General features: G+C 44.1%; 1 protein-coding gene across 1 annotated transcript in view; it reads right to left on the bottom strand.

Moving 5' to 3' along the window:
* Nucleotides 1–20149, bottom strand: part of LOC119654216 (protein polybromo-1) — a 32224-nt gene extending 12075 nt beyond the window's left edge. Inside the window, 9 exon segments of the mRNA XM_038059429.1 lie at nucleotides 31–189; nucleotides 253–470; nucleotides 4795–4930; nucleotides 10692–11082; nucleotides 11160–11292; nucleotides 11364–11593; nucleotides 18889–19096; nucleotides 19158–19871; nucleotides 19926–20149. Of these exon segments, the coding sequence (XP_037915357.1) occupies nucleotides 31–189; nucleotides 253–470; nucleotides 4795–4930; nucleotides 10692–11082; nucleotides 11160–11292; nucleotides 11364–11593; nucleotides 18889–19096; nucleotides 19158–19871; nucleotides 19926–20057 (2321 nt within the window). The 5' untranslated portion in view covers nucleotides 20058–20149.
* Nucleotides 20150–20774: the final 625 nt, after the last annotated feature.

The following is a 20774-nucleotide window of genomic DNA, read 5'->3' as shown; positions in this document are numbered from 1 at the left end:
GAACCAAATATGATTTTTTGGAAAACTTACTTGTTTAGACCATCACCTTCGTCATATTCAGGCAGCTCAGCTAGAGAATCCGAGTAGCACCTTCCTTCATCATCTTGATGGTTGTACAACGATGTGAAAAGCGAAAGTAGCAATTCTTGTACAGCTAAAGCCACGTCAGGAACTGTTTCTTCGTTGTCCCTGTTAGAAACCAAAACAAACAAATTCCGTTATACTTGCAACTAGGCAAGGGGCAAAAGGTACCTTAGACTTTGCTTTGTTTGAATGCAAAGTTGTTGTAGTATCAATGCATCCTTGTAGATTTGTGAATCAGGTTCATTGTATTTGCAAGCATTCTCAAACATCAACAGCAAATCGGAAGCTAATTCATCAACGCTCTCATAGGATTGCTGTTTCAGCTTTTGTGCAATTTTTTCGAGATCAATCGGATTCTTGATGATGTCGTAGTAGTCTGGATAGTCCTAGAAAAGGTTATTACACTTTATTTTTTTATTATTTTCAATGTCAATTTTCTATGTGTTTAGTTTGCAACAATTCTAAAGAGAAGAGAAGAATGTAAAGGTGTTAAGTTGTCAGTATTTGAGTTCAGCTATTAAAGAAAAGAAATGTCAATAATTAATAATTAAATACAAAACCTTATTAAAATCGGTTTACTCTGCCTGTCTGTCACACGCATTTTTCTCGGGGACGGTTATAGCGATTGACACCAAATTTAGTAAAAAGGTGGGAACTGTGAACGCTCACGCATACAGTGAGTAACATCCTTTTACGTCGAATTTAAGGGGGGTCCCCATACAAAATGGGGAGTGTAAATTTTTGTTCATCAAATCGGAAAGGTATCGGTTGGTACTTTTTGAAGCCGGTCTTAGTTTTAACATTTGTTAGAAAGGTGGGGAGTGCGGGGGGTTGAAAGTTATCGTTCCTTAAGGGGGCCATCCTCAGAAAGTACTCAACCGAAAAATCTGAAAAAAATCAGGAGGCTGCCACTATATGGGGTTTGGGCTCCGAAATACCTTCCATATCAATATCTGATCAAATAAAGTTAATACTATACTAAACTATAGTTACTATAATTTTTAGTAATTGGGTGCAAAACCCCCCTTAAGTTTATCTTAGCACCACGAAATGCAGTGATGTAGGCTAAAATATAGAGAATGCTCTCACCAAGTTTGGTAGAAATCGTACTGTTACTAACAAAGTTGTAATACGAAATAGTTTTTGTTTCTTTGAAAATTTAATATTATGAATGTCAATGTCAAAGGACCATCCTGAGTGGCCGAGGACGACTTAAAAGGAAGAGCTATCCTAAAAAATACTAAAAGGCAAAATTGACCGTGAAGGTTCGCCTACAAATATTGAAGCTCCATGCAAACGCTCGGTTGATACGTGCTTGCACGCCTCTCTAATAGCGGAATGTGCGAGGGACCTTGAGCGCTTTAATCCCTCACGTGTCATTATACAAAATGTACGCGTCTATACCAGTGCGCACAGGATCTTGAAAATAACCACACGAACATGGGGATTGGCGTAAACCTAACCAGATAAACCAAAACGTAAGCTAAAACCTGAAAAAAGAAGATAAAAAACGACGGCTCGACCGCGCACATGGAGCCGAAATCTTTTGATCCGAATGCCGCGAGAGAAAAGATCCACGACGGATTATAGCCTCGATTCTTGTTTCTTCTAACTCAGATCTTCAGTGAGGCGCGGCCTTTGAGGTTCCCTCACTTTTTTGATATCCTTCGGCCATTATTTTGGAGGATATCCCTAAGTGGGAGTTTCGCGGGGCTAAGGAGGAAGAGAGAAGAAGGGGAGGCATGCAAGCACGTGTCGACGGAGCGCTTAGATTGGGCTTCAGTATTTGCGGGCGGGCCTTCACCCTCAATTTTGCCATCTTATTAGGTTTCTGGGACAGTTCTTTCCTCTAGGTCGTCCTCGGCCATTCAGGATGATCATTTGACCATCAAATCTCATTAGTTCATGATATATTGTTCTCGATAGGTGGTGTGTTTTAATTTAACAGATTTAATTAACAGAAGTGAAGAAGACAACGAGATGGATGCTGCTGCTAAATGGCAGAAGGAAGAATGGCGTATTGAAATTTCTCTCCCTGTGGAATTTCTTCTTTTTCTTCAGCCTTTGTCCCGTTCACAAGCGGGATCGGCTCGTCGCGACTGATTTCGCCATTTGTTTCTATCAAATGCCTGATCTGAGATGCCGTTTGAAAACTCCGAGCAGAGACATGTACTACTGGTGCATGTATGTTAGCAAAAATTTGTTGAATAGCATGTTTCCTGTGTAGCTCTGCAAATAGTATTCTTATGCAGCGTGAACTGTTTTCGTCGCTCTATCTATCCGATTATAGTTGAAAATAATTGAGTATTTTGTTTGCGTTTTGTTAAGGACTACACCAGCTATTAACAATGTGATTTTATTACTAATATATAATATAGTCTGACGTACAGGTGTCATGGGTTACAGATGCATATCCCATTGGGTCGGCTATGAATGTCGCAAATTAATCTTGTAAACAATCAGCCCTAGATGAGCAGCGTAATTCCCTTTGGATTAATTTTCCCTTTCTGATTTATATTTTGCAAATACTGATATTTCTGGAACCACTTGTTCCCTTCATCAGTGCTAACAAGTCTCGTCTCGGACTCTCGTCTAGCCCTGATGAATCGTCTGTCTAGCACTGATGATCGTCTCGTCTAGCACTGATGAAGGGAACAAGTGGTTCCCGAAATATCGGTATTTGCAAAATATAAATCAACACTAGTCAATAGGAAAAACAAGTTTTTATTATTTCAAAGACATCGGTGCTTTTTCGATACATGGGTCGATTCAGCGCCCTTCTTAGAGAGCAGTCATCGTCACAAATATTTTGGACAAGAATTGGATACCGAATTACGAAGATACATGGCAACATGTGTAGATTAGTTAGTGAATGGCATTTTAAGGTTGCAATCAAATGCTATTAATATAACTGTTGAATTAACTGCCTTCCGAGAGTGCACTAGAAGGTAAGACTAATATTAAGGGAATCTATTATGATCAAAATGATATCCCAGTCATCATGGGTGTCTGTGTTCTTGTATTTGTCTCGCTGCTGTGAGCTTATCACTCGCTGTGCAAGTGTAACTGTGTGAAACTGAAGCACAATCTGACTGTGTGGATGTCCTATACTCTAACAAGGAGTGAACAGGAAACACCAGAATTATAAATGGCCCAGAGGTAATTTTCCACACCGAAATCATGAAGTTCAAGCCTTAATCGCGACACATTATAGCCAATAATAATCATGGCATTCTACTATTCAATGTCGACAAACTGTTGTGGAAACTGGCAATGCATTCCGTCAGTATTTCTGGAGAACTATTACATGTAATTTAAAAAAAAAAACAGCAGATGGGTCTCTCTTCATAGTAAGTTACTCTGAACAATACAATGATTGGCCTCACTATAATAAGTTCGCCACCCACGATATCGAGGCCATATCAGCCAATGTTGAGGAGTCTCCATCAAAGTCGAGCGTACACTGTTCTCAGCAATTGGGCATCTCCCCACCTACTCTCTGGTGCGTAATTCGTAGTGACTTGAAGATGTATCCATATAAAACAGACGTAATTTTTGGTGAAAATGATCACGTGCAACAAGGCCCACTTCTCGTTGAATAATAATAATAATCTTTGGCGCGACAATTCAATTGTATCAGGGCCTTGGGGCATGTTAGGCCATTTTATTCAAGACCATGACGATTGTCAGCATTGCGGTCGCCCGTGACTATTACCTTGATTTGACGCAGATACTCATTCACAGCTGAGTCGAGTGCTATCCGATATTCAGTCACGATTCAAACCCTTTTCCCACCAGTAAGATTTGAACCGTGACCTTTTGCTACGACAGCCTAGCGCTATATCCACTGAGCCATACGAATGAACTCATTGAATGGAAGTGGAAATAAGCAAAATCATCGGCTTTATATCACAAAAAATCTTTAAATAATTGAACAATAAACAGCCATTCTTTTGAGGGCGACTGATATTGACTAAATGACTATTTTGATTAGCCACTTAGATCGACCAACTTCATATCCTTAAACTTTTATTTGTGAGGTTATTTGAAGTCCATGGTTTATGAGAAACTCACATACGACGTGAAATCGCCACCATATCGATCAAAACATTGACCAAAGTGATGGAGAGCGGCAAAAAAAAAAAAAAACGGTAAAGAAATACTGGAGGTGGAGGAGTGTCGCGGTGGAGGTGCGCTGATCTTTCTTTTAATTACAAAGTTGGTACGGTTCTCAGTACCATATCAAATGGCGACAACCGGATTCATTGCATGCTTATTAGAATTTATAAAGCTGATCTACCACGCGTTGGTTACTACACAATTGCATTAGGTGTACTTTTGCTGAGAGGATTTAGTTTTGTTAGTTTCTGCTTTCCAGTAAAAAGTGTAGAAGTTTTTCCTATTGCACTATATTAATCTGAAAGTTCACTATCTATTCCAGATACAATTAGATTTCTAGTTTTCATAACAGCATCTAATCTTTTACAAGGAAAAATACTAAAAGCGCACAACTGTCAAATGTGTGTACTTTGAATTTTGTTTATTCTAAGCATTTTATCATGTTTCATGTATTATTGTGATAATTGCATTAAATTACCTTTTTCTTTCCATACCCAACAATACAACATTGGTTAAGAAAGAACGAGATGATAAAAAATGGTTGTCCGTTACACGCAATATGCTGCAATTAATTTGAAATATCATACTTACATTTTTCGATGGTAATTTCATAAAAATTAATGATAGCTGCCTATTTCCCTTTGGCTCGTGGAAGTCCCGTATTGTCTCGTACAATATACGGAGTTTTGTCTCGAGTGGCGTAACCGTTTTGCGATTAAGTTTTGGTCTGGGAACGAGAGTTTCGATTTTTATTTAATTTCACTGATTTGGTTTTGAACTAACTGGGCTACGCAATGTCGAACTCAAAACTATTTGTTGCACCGTTTTCAACATTCACTAAAGCATGTCCGACAGTGCTACGGAAGTTATGTAGTCAATTTTCAGTGTCACATATCATACGAGGTTAGACAATTAAGTAATGAGACTGATTTTATTGCCGCGCTTGTGGTAAACCTGCAACCTTCAAATTCCCTTCCCCTCTGCATTGATATATTCACCATCGTTCTAGCTAGTGCAACCGTTCACCAGTTGCTAGCACAGTTCGCTGCGGAAGTAAATGCTGATCTAGTGCTGATTAGCGAGCAATACTGAAACAAGGACCGGTCCTCATGGCATCTCGACCTATCGGGTACCGCTGCCATCTGGGTTCTAGACGACGTTCGACTTCGTGTTCTTGCCGAAGGCCGGGGGACGGGTTTGTCTGGACTCGGAGTTTAGGGATAACGTTTTTTAGGGTTTACCTGACGCCGAACGAGACGATGCCGAGCTTTTGCCGCCGGCTTGATGCTCTGGAGGACGCCGTTTCCAGCACGGAGGGACAAATCCTGGTAGGCGGTGATATTAATGCCAGGGCTCTTGAATGGGGCATGCCTCAATCAGACTCCAGAGTGAAACGGATTCTGGAAATGGCGGTGAGAACCGGGCTCGTAGTTTTAAATACCAGATCCACGCCAACGTTTCGGCGTCCAGGCTATGAAAGAAGCATTCCTGACATCACTTTTGCGTCGGAATCTCTGGGATCATCGGTGGACGGGCGGCGAGTCCTAGAAGATTTCTCGGCAAGTGATCACCAGTACATCGCGTTCGAAGTGGTTGATGCTACTTGTCAGCGAGCACCAACGCGACGCTCCTCCTGCCTGTGGAACGTCGCGAGGGTGAACATCGGTAAGTTCGTCGAAGCTCTTGGAGCAGGCAGGGCCGCGCTGGAGGGCCCTCCGCGGGGTGGTAGTGTCACAGTTGACACCGTCGTAAATTCAGTGATGAACCTGATAACGACGGCACAAAATGGTGTTCCGCCAACGGCCAGAATTGCTGCTTGAAGTGTTCAACGCTTGCTAGAAGGAGGGCATTTTTTCTTGTCGCTGGAAAGTGGCCAGACTCGCGTTGATCAGTAAGGGTAAAGGAGACGCGGAGCTCCCGTCTGTATACCGACCGCTGTGTATGCTTGACACGGCCGGAAAAGTGCTCGAGAAGCTCATCAGGGGTAGACTCGCTGAAGCGATCCGCGTTGCCGGGGACTTATCCGCAAGGCAGTTCGGGTTCAGAACAGGGAGATCTACAGTGGATGCTGTTATGGAGGTCGTAGGTGCGGTTCATCGAGTCGAGGCACACAGCCGCCGATCTCGACGGATAGTGATCCTCATAACGCTTGATGTCAGAAATGTCTTCAATTCCGTAAGATGGACAGATATGCTAGGCACACTAGAAAACTCATTTCAGGTGCCAAGCTATCTCTTGCGGATATTGAGGGATTATCCCTCCCTGCTCTATGAGACGCTAGAGGCCCAAAGGAGGATGCAAATCACGTCAGGAGTAGTACAGGGATCCATCCTAGGGCCGGACCTCTGGAACGCTTCCTACGATAGTCTGCTGAAACTCTTTCCTTCTTTCTTTATTTCTCCTCCTGTGGTGACATTTGCGCTTTTGCCTGACATCTGTCAAGTGAGGCTGTTCATGTCGCCGGTTGGCTAGCCTGAGGCTGTATTGCCAGCTGAGTGTAGGTAGCTAGAGTTTAGCTGTTTGGTGTTTATTTTTCCGTTAGTGTACTATCTAGAATGTGATCGTGTGTGGAATATTTTGCTTTCTAATTGTGTGAATTTTAAAAATTTGTTAAAATAATTGTTTTGTGTACTAAGTTAGATGTCAATGTTATAGGTAGTGATTAGTTTGGCTAAGTGCAGCCATTGGTCCGGGTGGCTATTTTTAAGGGCGATGTTGAGGTCTGTTTGGTTTATAAGGAAGTTTGAACGAATTCTGAGCGAGTAGTATCTTGGACAGTTGATAAGGATGTGTTGGTTGTCTTCTGGGACGAGGCAGTGTGGACATAGTCCGTCAGGGTGTCTTCCTATTTTGTGGAGATATTTTTTGTTGAAGCGCAATGCTGACCACATTGCCTCCTAGTGTACGGTTACGGTCTCGAATGAAGTGCTCTAACACACTTCAAGGCCCTGATCCAATATGGATTGTTGCGCCAACGATTATTATTATTATTTTTTGTTGAAGGCGTGGTTGGTAACGATCCTGTTTGCGATTTTGATTTGTTTTGCCTGGGTATCGATGCTTCTGAACCAGTTTGCTTTTCCGGGGAGGGGAATATATTATAGAAGAATATACCCTTAGTTGTGGAGATGGTGTGGTATTTGGAGTGCCAGTCCGCTACTAGCCGTGAGTAGGCTATTTGGAGGACATCGTTGCTTGATATGCAAGTTTTGTTAACTGTAGTTAGAGCGTGGGCTCTCTTGGCTTCCTCATCGACTTTGGAGTTTTGGTGAATTCCTCTGTGCCCGGGGACCCAGAAAATTAGGCATTCAGGGTTTTGATATTGTGGAATATGTCTTGGACTATCGTGTCTGTGGTGCATGGGCTGTTCAGTTTGTAGCACGCCGCCTTGCAATCTGTAAAGATTGCAATTTTTGGCGACTGGGTGTTTTTGATAGCCAGATTTATGGCTGTGAGCTCGGCTGTTTGGATTTATTTTTATAATGTGAATGCCGTTTGAGTTTAGGTGTAGGGTCACACAAGTGGTACTTTGAGGGGTTTTAGACGCATCTGTAAATAGGACTGCATAGCCTCGTAAGAGAAGCTTTTGAACTAGGGATGCGAAATGGCTTTTGAGGCCCTCCGATTGCTCCGATTTCAGTAGGGCGGGATCTATGTTCGGATGAACGAAAAAGTTTTCTGGTTTTCTTGATAAGCTGGGTGACTGAATTTGTGCTATTAGGCCATTGCATTCGGCTAGGATTTTGGCATGTGGGGAAGTAGGTTGCGGTGCTGAAACTCGATATGCCCGAAGTTATGGTTGGTTATGTAGACGATGTCGCGGCACTTGTTGTCGTACGCACTGTTGAACAGGCGCAAAGCAGAGTTGGCATATTGATGCGACCAGTAAGTGGATGGATGACTGCTCACGGTTTCAATCTTGCGCTGGAAAAAACCATCCATCCTGATCAGAAGGAGGATCCTGATCCTGCGTCCCATATCGATTGGCGAGTTGCCTATAGTCAAAACCAGCGATTAAATACATTGGTTTAATGTTCGACTCGAAGATGAGCTTCTTCAAGCAAATCAAAGCAGCAGCGGACAGGGCTGCAGCTGGAGTCGCGGCCTTGAGTCGGCTAATGGCGAATGTCGGGGGCCCTATATCAACTAGGAGACGTCTCCTCATGGGAGCAACGCAGTCGGTTCTTCTCTATGGTGCGGAGGTATGGGCTGATGCCCTTGATAAGGAGGTGCATCGTAAACGCCTCGCTCAAGTGCAGAGGTGGGGAGCTTTGCGAGTGTCGTCTGCTTATCGCACCGTCTCCGAACCGGCTGTGATGGTGATCGCGGGAGTAATCCCCGTTGCCTTCCTTGCCAAGGAGCGCAAAGCTATCTACCGCCGTAAGGGCGAAAACTTAAGAGAGGTGGTTGCCCGTGAAGATCGTCAACGCAGCCTAAGCGAGTGGCAACTTTCTTGTCAAAATGAGCCAAGGGGCAGATGGACTGAGCGGCTCATCGACAAATTAGGCCCGTGGTTGAACAGAACGCACGGTGAGATTGGTTACTTCCTTACCAAACTTCTAAGTGGGCACGGAGGTTATCAGTCTTACCTGCACAGCATCGGGAACAACACTGTCAGAGAGATGCTGAGGAATCGTATTGCGTATTATGTTCGGGCTCTTCTTATTGCGAAGAACTCGACCAGTGGAAGGATCGGACGGTAAGGGGTTCCCTGAACTAACAACAACTCCCTTCCTCCCCTCCCCTTCCGTTGGTGAAAGGAATTGCTTTACTTGAAGGCTCCCAAAGCCGGGAGAGCGGGAGGGCTAGCCCGAAGTAATATGTCAAACGGTTGCAGGCTAGTTTTCTGATGACAGGGATGTGTTTAGTTGGTAGTCCGATAGCGTGCTGTTGCGAGAGTCCAACACTCTGTGCGTAAACGCATTCATCTACCCTACTCAAAAAAAATCGCTCTAGCTTATTTAATTCGCCTGCTGTGTCGTGTTGGGTAGACGTGTGTTGGTGGTGCTCGTCCGAAAATGGAGAAACAAAATCTAGAGCAACGCGTCGCGATAAAATTTTGCGCCAGATTGGGCGAAACAGCTTCGGAAACGTACGCTTGTAAAAGTGCATGGTGCTAATGCTCTTAGTTGTATCCAGGTGTTTTGACGGCATAAAGAGTTTAAGAAGGGGCGTGAAAGCGTGGAAGACGAGGCGCGGTGTGGGAGACCAGTCGAGGTGCGGACTGACGTAAATGTAGAGCGTGTGCGCGCCCTAATCCGTGAAGATCGGCGTTAAGCAGTTCGAATGTTGGCCTCGGAACTGGGTATGAACTGTGAAAGAGTCAGACAAACTTTAACAGGCGATTTTGGGGATGAAAAAGTTGTGCGCGAAGATGGTTCCAAAGAACCTTTCTGAGGAGCAAAAGCAGCAAGGGTCCGAATAGCTCAGTGGTTAGAGCTCTGGGTTGTCATACGGAAGGCCGCGTTTCAAATCTCGCTGGTGGCAATGGGATTTGTAGCGTGACTTGACGTCGGATACCAGTCGACTCAGCTGTGAATGAGTACCTGAGTCAAATCAGGGTAATAATCTCGGGCGAGCGCAATGTTGACCACATTCCCTCCTACAGTGTTTTGTAGTGTACCGTTACGGTCTTGAATGAAGTGCTCTAACACACTTCAAGGCCCTGATCCAATATGGATTGTTGCGCCAACGATTATTATTATTAAAAGCAGCATCGAATGACCGTCGCAGAAGACTGTTTGGAACAAGTGGAAAACGATCCCACGCTGCTTGATGAGTTATTACAGGCGATGATAGCCGGTTTTTCCAATACGACCCGGAAACCAAACGCCAAAGCTCACAAAGCAAAAACGATGATTATTACCTTTTTTAATAGCCGTGGAATCGTCCACAAAGAATTTGTTCCACCGGGGCAAACCGTAAATCAAGTCGACTATCGTTAAGTAATCGAAAGATTGCGAAAACGAGTCAACAGGGCCCGTGCAGACATCGCTCGTAAATGGATTCTTCATCACGACAACGCGCCGTGCCACACTGCCCTCTGCGTTCCCCAGTATTTAGCCTCTAAAGGGATCGCCGTGTTGCAACAGCTGCCTTATTCACTCGATATGTCACCCTGTGACTTTTTTTTGTCCCCTACAACAAAATCGGTGGTTAAAGGAACCCATTTTGCGTCAATTACGGACATCCAAGCGGCCGTGACGAGGATACTCGCGGACATCCCAGTCGAAGCGTTCCAAAAATGTTACAAAGAGTGGACAACGCGCTGGAATGGCAGAGTTGCAGAATAATTTTTAAATATACGGTTTTTATGGAATCAGTCTCATTATTTAATTGTCTAACTTCGTAGTTGGTTTGTGGTCTGCAGCGGTACGAAAACTTAATCATCCAAGCTAGTTCTGCTCTAATTAAAATTTTGAACGCGGAGAAAAGTATCTACTCAGTCTAATTTTTTCTTAGAGTTCATAAAAATTTGATCAACTTACGTTTTTGGTGTCATCTTTTTATCAGTTGACACACCCATTTCCTTTAGTTTATCATTCAGAGCACGTTCAAGTATATTCGCATCGTCGTAAATACCAGATCCCTCCTCATTATACTGTCGACAATTAGAGAACATCAACCTATAGTCGCTAACTAGCTCATCCAAACAACTGTAGCGCTCTGATTTGATATTGCTCTCAATAGTTGTCATATCGATGGGGCTGTGTATGATGTTGTAATAGTCTGGATACAGCTTCTTCGATGGTTTTTCAACGAACAATATCATGGGCTTGCGACCATTCACTGTAAAATCTGTCAAATATTTCTGCAAAGTCATTAGCTTTTTCTTGAGCGGGACTTGGGGCTTGACTTTAGGGGATGTAGTCAGCTGACCTGGAAGAGTTCAAAGAGTTTAGGGTCAGGTTTGTCGAGAGATTCTCCGGAGTAACGGCTATGCCAATTTAATGTACCTTTCTTCTTAGTTATTGACGGAGTACTACTTGTTGACGAATCTGCTTGGGCCATGTCTTGATCCTCAGTGTCGCTCCCTTTTGGATCATCCACTAATTTGGCGTTCATAATTTTTAACATTTTCGAAGCATCCTATCAGTGTGGAAAAAAGTATTCATTCCAGATCTTCCTTCCTTCCGAACAACCTCCTAAATCATACTAACCTTATGGATTTTATTTGTCGGCGGAAATGCACGTTTTGCATTGTCAATCATCAAGTAGAGATCTGACGTTAAATCAGAAATGTTTGCGTAGTCGCCCTTCTTTAATTTATTATGTATTTGCGCCATTGAGATTGGCTTTTTGATTAGTTCATAATATTCTGGGTGGAATCTACGATATGGGAGCTTCCATAGCGATTGACCCAATGGCGCGCCTGTTGCATTAGGATGATCTATAAATGTTCGTTCGAAAATAGGCGAGAAATGAAAAAATAAATGAAATCATAATTAAGGAAACTTAGTTGAAAGGAAATAATTATAAATAATCAAATGTGATTCTGATGGGAAATGAATAGAATTGAATTTGCATAATGAAATCATTGATTTGCAAATCAAATGTAGGGCGCAAAGCATGGTAAATCACAAAATGTTTGATGTTGTGTTACTTTAAGGTGTGTTTAGCTGATAGTGACCCATGTGATTCTTCATTTCAACCCTATTTCTGTGCGTGATTGATTTAAATGATTGCAAGTCTATTGCAAAAGTAAATAATAAAGTCCCGTTGCAATTTCATCGCAATATGTGTTTGTAAAGTTGATGAGTGCTGTAAGTGGCTTTGATAGCGTGGAACACTGGAATGCAATCATATTGGCCTCTGGGGAAGAGTGTGTCAGATAACGCGGATTATTTATTCCATAGAGAGTTTCAGTGATATAAATATGCATCCTGAAAATTCGGGTGACTCGTCCTATTCAATATAATTTACGCAAATGATGGTTTCTCTTTTCTGTTTATTCTATTTAAGCCAAATTTTAAACTGCAGTTCTGCCCTGTGGGGAGTTGCCAAATCTCCCATCAGGCGCGTCCCTTCGTACGGATAAGGAAACGCTCGATGCGTAATGGGCATGCACATGTACAGATCAAGAGAAGTGCGTTCATGGGCATGATTATGCGCTCGCGAATCCGAACAATGGACAAAGGTGAGCGGCAGAAGGAAAAAAAAAATCATCCGGAAATAATCATTATCTCCAAGAAAGGAGATATCCTTTGGAAAATCAAAGTTCAGTATTAGCCGACCTGGGCGGTAGTGGGAGTCATATCAGGCGTACCCAGAAGGGAGATCGAATCCTGGAGCTAAACAAATCCAGCGAGAGGACAGCGGGTAATTTCCCCGGCCAGGTGAGCAAGCTGAAATAAAGGCTCGAAAGCAACAGATAGTAATCGAATGCAAAAACCTAGACGAAGTCACTTCACGAGAGGATATCTGTGCTGCGATAAGGGAACAATTCAACCTTAGCGGAATAGAAGAAAGCGCGATAAAGAGAATGAAGAAGGCGTATGGAGGTGCACAGACCGCTATCATTATCTTGCCGGTTGAATTAGGGATTAAACTGACAGGGTCGTATGTCGACTTAGGGGATAACTATCTCTCAAGAGATGCTTCAAATGCCTCGATTTCGGTTGTTTTGCAGTTGCATGTACTAGTAGCATGATAGGTCGAGAAGGTGCAAGAAGTGTGGAGATGAGGACCATCTTACCAAAGACTGCACTGGCGATCCGCGATGTATATTGTGCAAAGGGAAAAAGGAGGGGGACGACCGGAACATTGCAGGTGGTGGTAGGGGCCCAGCATATAAGAGGGAGCTGAATCGTAGGAGTAAATGAGGTTGGTACAAATCAACCTCAACCACTGTGAGACAACTTAAAACCATTCGAGAGTCAAATGAGGAAATGGTAATCTGTGAACCTTACCTAAATTACGGCAGTGCTACGTGAGTGAAAGACTCATCTGGAAACGCGGCGATATGGGCATGCGGACGGCAAACCATTCAAGAAACAATGCCATTCCCGGGAGCCGGTTTTGTAAGCGCAAAATTCAACGGTGTCCATATCTACAGCTGTTACGCGATATGAGGAGATGCTAGATGGCTTGGTGTTCGACGCTGCAGACTGCAACGTCAAAATTATTGCCAGCAATATCAACATGTGGGCCAAAAACTGGGAAAGTCGAGGGACGAACACCAGGGGCCAAATCCTGCTTGAAACCTTCGCGGAGCTGGGTATCGTACTAGCCAACGTTGGATACGTACCCACCTTCCAAGTCAGCGGGCTATTTTCAATTGTCGATCTGACTTACCTTAGTGTCTCGTTGGTGAAAAAGATAGTCTGGCGGGTGAGTGAACACTACACCCACAGTGGCCACCAGGACATTTTTCTCGACATCAGAAATGGGGGAGGTGACGGTTGAGTGAACAACAGAAGTGGGTAAACCAGCATCGCTGGGTGATCAATTGGAGCTTTCGAGGAAGAGATATTCGTGGCGACTTTAGAAGGAGGAAATGACCCGAACGGAACGGCGCTGGAACAAGTGAGCCAGTTATGTCAATGGGTTACTGAGGCATGCGACTCTACAATGCCCCAACGGAAATTCCATAAGAAACCAAACTGCTGGTGGAACCAAGAAATAGAACTGTTGAAATCATCGTGTCTGCGAGCTAGGAGGCTTTGCTAAAGGACAAGAGGGAAGTCAGAACATCGGCAGTCGGAGAAGGAATACCGCAATCTTGGAAGTAATGGCTATACGGGAGAGTGACCGAAATTGCTAGAAGCAATTGTGCCTGGAGGCACATACGAACCCGTGGAGCGCTGTGTGCAAGGTTGTAATGAACAAGATTTGTAGATAAAAATCACACCAAGTGACGTGCCCGGGACTGTCGCCGACCTGGCTCAGGAGGCATCGACCGCTGCTAGTTGCTGCGCGGCGGTGACGCTGGATGTCAGAAATGCCTTTAACTCGACCAACGGGGGTTGGATTAAGGGTACCCCTGCAAAACTGATTGTTACTAGTTACTTAGCTCGGATAACCGAGAGTTACCTCTCGGAGAGGCTTCTTTGGTACGAGACGAACGACGGGCCGAAGGAATATGTTGTGGCAGCAGGTGTTTCCCATACCTCTGTATTGTATGATGAAGTGCTCGGTTTTCGCGTGCCGAAGGAGGCAATATTGATTGACGACCTGGCGGTGGTAGTAGTTACGAAACACCCCTAGGACATGGAACTATACGGAGGCGAAACTATTCATGCTATCAAAGCATGGGTCCAAATAATGAAACTGAACCTGGCGGAAGATAAGACGTAGGCGGTCCTTATTACCAATCGCAGGAAAATCAATACTGTTAAAATCCGGGTTGGTAATCACGAGGTTGTCTCAAAATCGATTATTAGATACCTGGGGGTAATGATCAATGCCAAGTTGAGTTTCAAGGGGCATCTGACTTATGTGCGTGAAAAGGCAGCCAAGCGCGCTGGAGCTTGACTTAGTTGTGCTGGTGTAAAATAGAGTCCTCTTCGCGAAGTAATACTTCACGGTGGTCCCGCGAGGTTTTAGTGGGTGAGAATCTCACACACTGCTGCGTCTTTTTAAGACTTCCACCTCCACCCATAAAAAAAACTGCAGCATTGTATCATGATGAATCTGATTTTTATTGTCAAAGACAATTCGATGGAGAATCCGTTCAAATTTTCGCCCCTGCAATATCTATTGCAAATTGTTGTCCGCTTTTCAATAGCTTGAGTTGACGGCTCACGGGTGATACAGTTTCGCTCTGTTCATATTACTACTATGACATGACGTATCAATTTGGCGAGTAAATTTTAATTTTTTTGGGGGGTAGGGCAGGTGAATGCGTTTACACACACACGCAACCGTACGCAGTCGGATTACCAATTAAATACCTCCCCATCGTCAGTGAGTTACCCTGGAACTGTAAGTCATATTACTGCGGAATAACTCCTGGAACTCTCCCGCCTTGGGGAGCCTTCAAATAAGGGAAACCTTTTCACCAACGGGAGAAGAGAGGAGAAAGTTCAAGGAACACTGCCATCGGGCTTCTGGAGCGGTCGAGTTCTATCTTCTTTGGAACCAGAACCCGACTTAGTGCGCAACATGGTTCCACCTGTCAGTGCTTCTCAACTTTCTCTCACAGTGTTGTTTGGAGATAGAACTGGAGAAACGAATTCCATCTCACCTTCCACAAAAAAAAGGTATGATCGGCGTTGTCTACAATTCTATTGTAAAACATGCAATCACGAGATCGTGTCTTCCCAATTTGTCCAAATAAGATTGAAAACGTCCATGCCCACTTAGGAGCTAGATAAGGAAATCGTTAGTCTCACCATGGTTTCGATACAGCTACGCATCTAAGCCGCGCAGTCTATCTGCCTCGTCTCATTTTGCCACTCATTTAGTGTAAGAGCAATCACCTTCTTTGGCTCATATATTGTCAAATGTGCCCAGATTGTGTAAGATAGAAAATCTTACGGGATTCAAGGCATTTCTGATATCAAGCAAGCTTTCGAGCTCGGCGGCTGTGTGCCTCTGCTCGATGAACCGCATCCACGACTTGTATGAAAAGTCGTGGGAATATGTCTCCGGTAACACATATCGCTTGAACGAGCTTACTTCTGATGAGCTTTTCGAGCACTTTCCCGGCAGTGTCAAGCATAGAAAGTAGTTGGTATACAGACGACAGTGCAGGTTACCTTTCACTTTGATGTTTAGAGAAGGAAAAATGCCGTCTTTCAGGCTGGCATGTGACAAGCAGTAGGTCTGGCTGATGTTGGAGCATCAGTTTGCATACCTCTGTCAGAATATTATTGGGTCCTGATGCCTTGTTTTTCAAAGAAAGGACTGCCTCTTCCAACTCCCTTTCGTCGAAATCGAAATTGCTGTTTTTGTATTCCCAAACAAATGTCTGCAGATACTATCCATCAGAGTGTATTTACTGCAAACTTATGTAAGTAAGCGAAGCGAGGTAGATGAAGGGTTTGGAGCATGCAATAACCTTGTGAATTAGGACTCTGAGCTCGAAGATCAGCAAAATAACCAATTTTAACAAAGGCCATGTTCGAAAAAAGAAAAAAATTGGACATTGAAACGACGTGACTGGACTATGGATGATCGGAGGCGAGTTGTGTTCTCTGATGAGTCGAAATTCAATTTGCTGGGATCTGACAGTCTATCCCCAGTGCGAAGAAGAAAAGAAGAGAGATTTGATTCCCATTGTGTTGTACGAACTGCAGGCCATTCTCTCTCAGTAATGATGTGGAGATGCATACCATCCAAAGGAATTGGTAGTTTTTCTGCTGTCAACGCAGAAAAGTACAGAAAAGTTATTGAAGATTGCGTTGTTCAGACAGTAGAAGTACTGCATGAGCACTTTGATGAAGTAATGTTTCAGGGCGATTCGGCTCCGTGTCACAGGGTTCGTACCGTAAGTAAACAAAATTTTGGCCGTGTCAAATTTTTCATGTTTTATCTACAATACGGTTCTTACTCAGAGGTAACATCTTGGAAAGAGGAGCTTGGCATGGCCAGGAAACAGTCCATATTTGAACCCTATAGAGAACTTATGGGCGTTCATGAAGCGGCGACTGCAACAAAGATCGAAAGACAAGAGCAAATCAAGAAAAAACTTTAGAAAAGATATGGCGGCTTAATGAAATTCCGGACGATTTTATTGAAAATTTATACCAATCGCTACTCGTATGAGTTGCAGAGGTGACTAGGACGAATAGTGGGCACACGAAATACTGAAGACCGAAAATAAAAAAAAACAATAACACCGACCCAGCCGGTCCCAAGCCCGGTTGTGAAAGGAGGAGCGATGGATAGCTTCAGTCTGAATGGCTGTACGCCACGGAGCGCCTTAGGGGGTAGGTGAGGAAAGTGCAGGAACTTTGGGAGTCTTGCAGATTATTCAGATTATTACCGCTGAAGATCGGGACGAATTCCAAAGAGCGTCTATAGAATTCTCGGATATGGATCCTTTGCATAGATCAGATATTCCCAGGCTTTATGCACCTCCAGCAACTCCGGGAATTCTATCTTAAATCAATGATGAGATTGCATCTAGACTCTGTGCTGATATGCCGCTGCTGCAACTACAATCACTTGTGTATTGTGGTGCAGTTACAGCTGTCAGATTGCACGGTCAGAAGGTTCGCTTTCGTGTTATTGGTTTGAGTGACCAAAGAGATCCACCATGGAAAATTCGTCTGGAACGTCGGCGGGACTCACTAAGGCAGGACATTGCTAGACTGATTCAAATCAGGAGCAATGCCAGCAGACGGGTGAGAAATAAAGTGCAGAGGGTTTACCGGAACTATATCGACCCCAGTGAAACACCCGTAGTTGAAATTCTGGACACACTAAAGCAGAAACTTTCTGTCATATGCAGTCGGTTACGAGGGTATGGCAAAAGTCACTCCAGACGTGTCCAGAATGCAATATACGTGAGGAGCCAGCGGAGCCTTTTCAGATCTCTCAACGAATCCCAACAGAACATCCAGACAGTGCAGTTTTCGGTAACGGAAGCGAAAGAATACTGGGGTGGACTTTGGGGTTTACCCGCCCAGCGTGCTGAATGGATCACCACCGAAGGTACCCGCCATGCCAATACGTCTGGCATGAATTTTGCGGATGTATCGAAGAGGAAGTTCGACGAGCCATAAACAGCTCGAAGAACTGGAGAGGCCCGCGTCTGGATCGGGCACAGAATTTCTGGTATAAGAAATTTATCAGCGCACACAGTCGGTTGGAATACAGTATAAATGAGGTCATGAGTTGGCCGGAGGAATTTCCACCCTTTCTCACTGCGGGGATTACCTACCTTATCCCTAAGAAGGACACGGTGTAGGACCCTGCAGACACTGATTATTTGCTTATCGACCCTGTACAAATGCATAACGTCCATTATTAGTGGAAGGGTCAATGTGCACCTCGAGACCAACATTTTGTCCGAGGAGCAGAAGGGCTGCCGAGTTGGGTTAAGGGTTTGCAAAGAGCAACTCATTATCGACTCGGTAGTTGCAGGACAAGCAACTAGAGGCCAAAGAAACCTCTTTAGTTGCTATGTCGATTATGCCAAGGTTTTCGATAGCGTCCCACATACCAAGTCAATCAATGTCCTACATCTGTATCGCATTGATCCGAAACTAATAAAGGCGATACTCATGGAAGAGTGGCATACCACCTTATTAGTGCGTACAACGGAGGGTGCTAGTAGAGAGAGCCCATCCGTGTACGGAGGGGCATCTTCCAGGGGGATTCGTTGAGTTCCCTTTGGTTTTCTATGGCGCTGAACCCCCTTTCATGGCTACTGAATGATGCAAGAGGGCATGATTTTCTAATTAAATATGGCCTAGGTGCTAAGTGCGAACTGACACGTGAGATGTACTTAGATGACATTAAACTGCATGCTGATATTGAAGACCATCTTAGAACGGTTTCAATGATGAATTCCAAGTCACCTCCCTTTTCAATTGTAAGCGTAAAGAGTGCACTTATATATGAAATTTCGAGAAAGGACTCGTAGTTTACATTGTTCTGTGTTTGCTATCTTGTTATCCGCTCGCCCTATATGTGTGGTATATTCCAACAAAAACTCACAAATAAATGACAGAAACTAGTCCTAATAAAGCCAACAATGTGTAGCTAATATTCTGCTTGGACTAAAGGATAATTCACCTGATGCACTGGCGGCGTTAAAAAGATGATCGAAAAGCTGCCAGAGCGGTCCGTCGCCGAATTTCTTGGAGCTCTCGCCTTCATCGTCCGAGCTCTCCGGCTCCTCCTTCAGGGCGGCAGTTATTGAACTCAGCGTGGTTCCTCGCTTTTTGAAGACAGTGGTCTTTGCTTTTCCGCTTTCGATCTCAATTTTCTTAGCAGTGAAAATCTGGAATGAAATGTTGAAAGTATTACCCCAGCCATGCACCCATAACTATGAAGCCACAAACCTTCTTCAACGTTTTCGCATCTTTATAGATCTGCGACCCCGGCTCGTTGAAGGTACACGCGTTGCGCACCATCTGCAAGAGATCCTTCTCCATTTCAGTCAAACTTGTGTACGCACTCGTTTGGATTTTCGTAGCGATCAACTTGAGGTCAATTGGGTGTTCAATAACGTCGTAGTAGTCGGGGTAGATCTTTTTCGATGGAAGCAATTGGAACTCTCGATGCAGTGGCCGATTCTCCTGGATCGGATCAGTTGCAGTCATTACGGAAGCGAAGAGTTCCTCGTATGGGTCGAAATCGTCATCAAGTTTGTCGGAAGTTCCCTCGCTCTCGGTGGCCGTTGACCGACGCGGCTGCCGAGGGACACGTTTTGTGCGCGGTTCCTCCTCCACTGACTCCATGAGCTTCGCCTTGTTAGCGACAAACGTCTCCCAAAGGAGAGTGGCGTCTTGATGCTCTGTCGAGCCGGGTCTATAGAATGCCTTTGCATTCTTCACCAGCAACTCAATGTCGTTAGTTAGCTCGTCTGTATCCTCGTATGATTCTGTCTTGAGTTTTTGCTGGACTCGAAGCAAGTCGATTGGGTTGGCGACGACTTCGTAGTAAGAGGGCTCCTGGCGACGTTTCGGGGCGCGAATAAAAGTGTCGCACAACATCGACCCATCTTCTTTCTTTATATTCCTAATCGAGTCGTATAATTGCTGGCATAATTCGGACTAAAAGACAAATATTCAGTCATGGAAACAACAAGGGAAAGTAGAGTAAATTACGGGATCCGGCCTCTTGCGTTTTCGCCCCACCGACAGTACCGGCGACTGCTCCGGGGTGGAATCATCGGCGATATCCTCCTCCTGGCGACTTGCGACTGACACAGAGCTTGCCCGACGCCTTCGGTTTATCATTTTTATGCGACTTTAATGTTTCCTACTTTTCTAAAACAACAAACCAGACAAAATTCGCACAAAACAAGAACACTGCACCGCGGCGTCTAAACGTGAAACGTCAAAATGGCGCTGAATTGGCTGAATGCACTTGCAATTGTCAAAAGATTGAAAAATACGAGGTAGAGATGGCGCTTGCAGCGGTTAAGGGACAAGCAGTTATTTGTCGTTATTTTCTACAAAAGCGAATACTTTTTAATGGACAAAGAAGATCAAAATATTCCTGATCCATTGCTTATTTTATATTGTTGCTAACATTTTCACTGAATACAAAAAAATGCGTTTTGAAAGGAATTTGTACAATGGCAAAGTTGTCTGTATTGTTGCGCCTTGCAGGAGGTGTTGCATGCCTAGGGCTCCAGTCTCGCTCCCCAAAAAATTAACTTTTATTAATAAACTGATATTTTGACGTAGGGCAATTTTCACTCCCGTGGTGCTATACATCCAAATGTTTTCTGCATGAGTAAAATGGAAAGAGAGATGTAAATGCAAGAGAGACAGATTCGGAAATATTTTTGGTTTTCCAGGGCGTCATCCTTGTTGGGCACTTTTTCGTGACATCTGCCGTGGACGGACGCACTACGTGTTTGTATCGACAGTGCTGTTTAGTTTGAGTTAAATCCCTCTTTGCCTATACGCGTGGGTGTAATAAACCGTGTTTCTTTTTTGTTTTTGTTT

Source organism: Hermetia illucens, chromosome 4 (assembly GCF_905115235.1).
Source record: "Hermetia illucens chromosome 4, iHerIll2.2.curated.20191125, whole genome shotgun sequence".
In the NCBI taxonomy this organism is placed as follows: Eukaryota; Metazoa; Arthropoda; class Insecta; order Diptera; family Stratiomyidae; genus Hermetia; species Hermetia illucens.
Note: the sequence above shows the minus strand (reverse complement) of the source record. Positions and strands in the feature narration are given on the sequence as shown.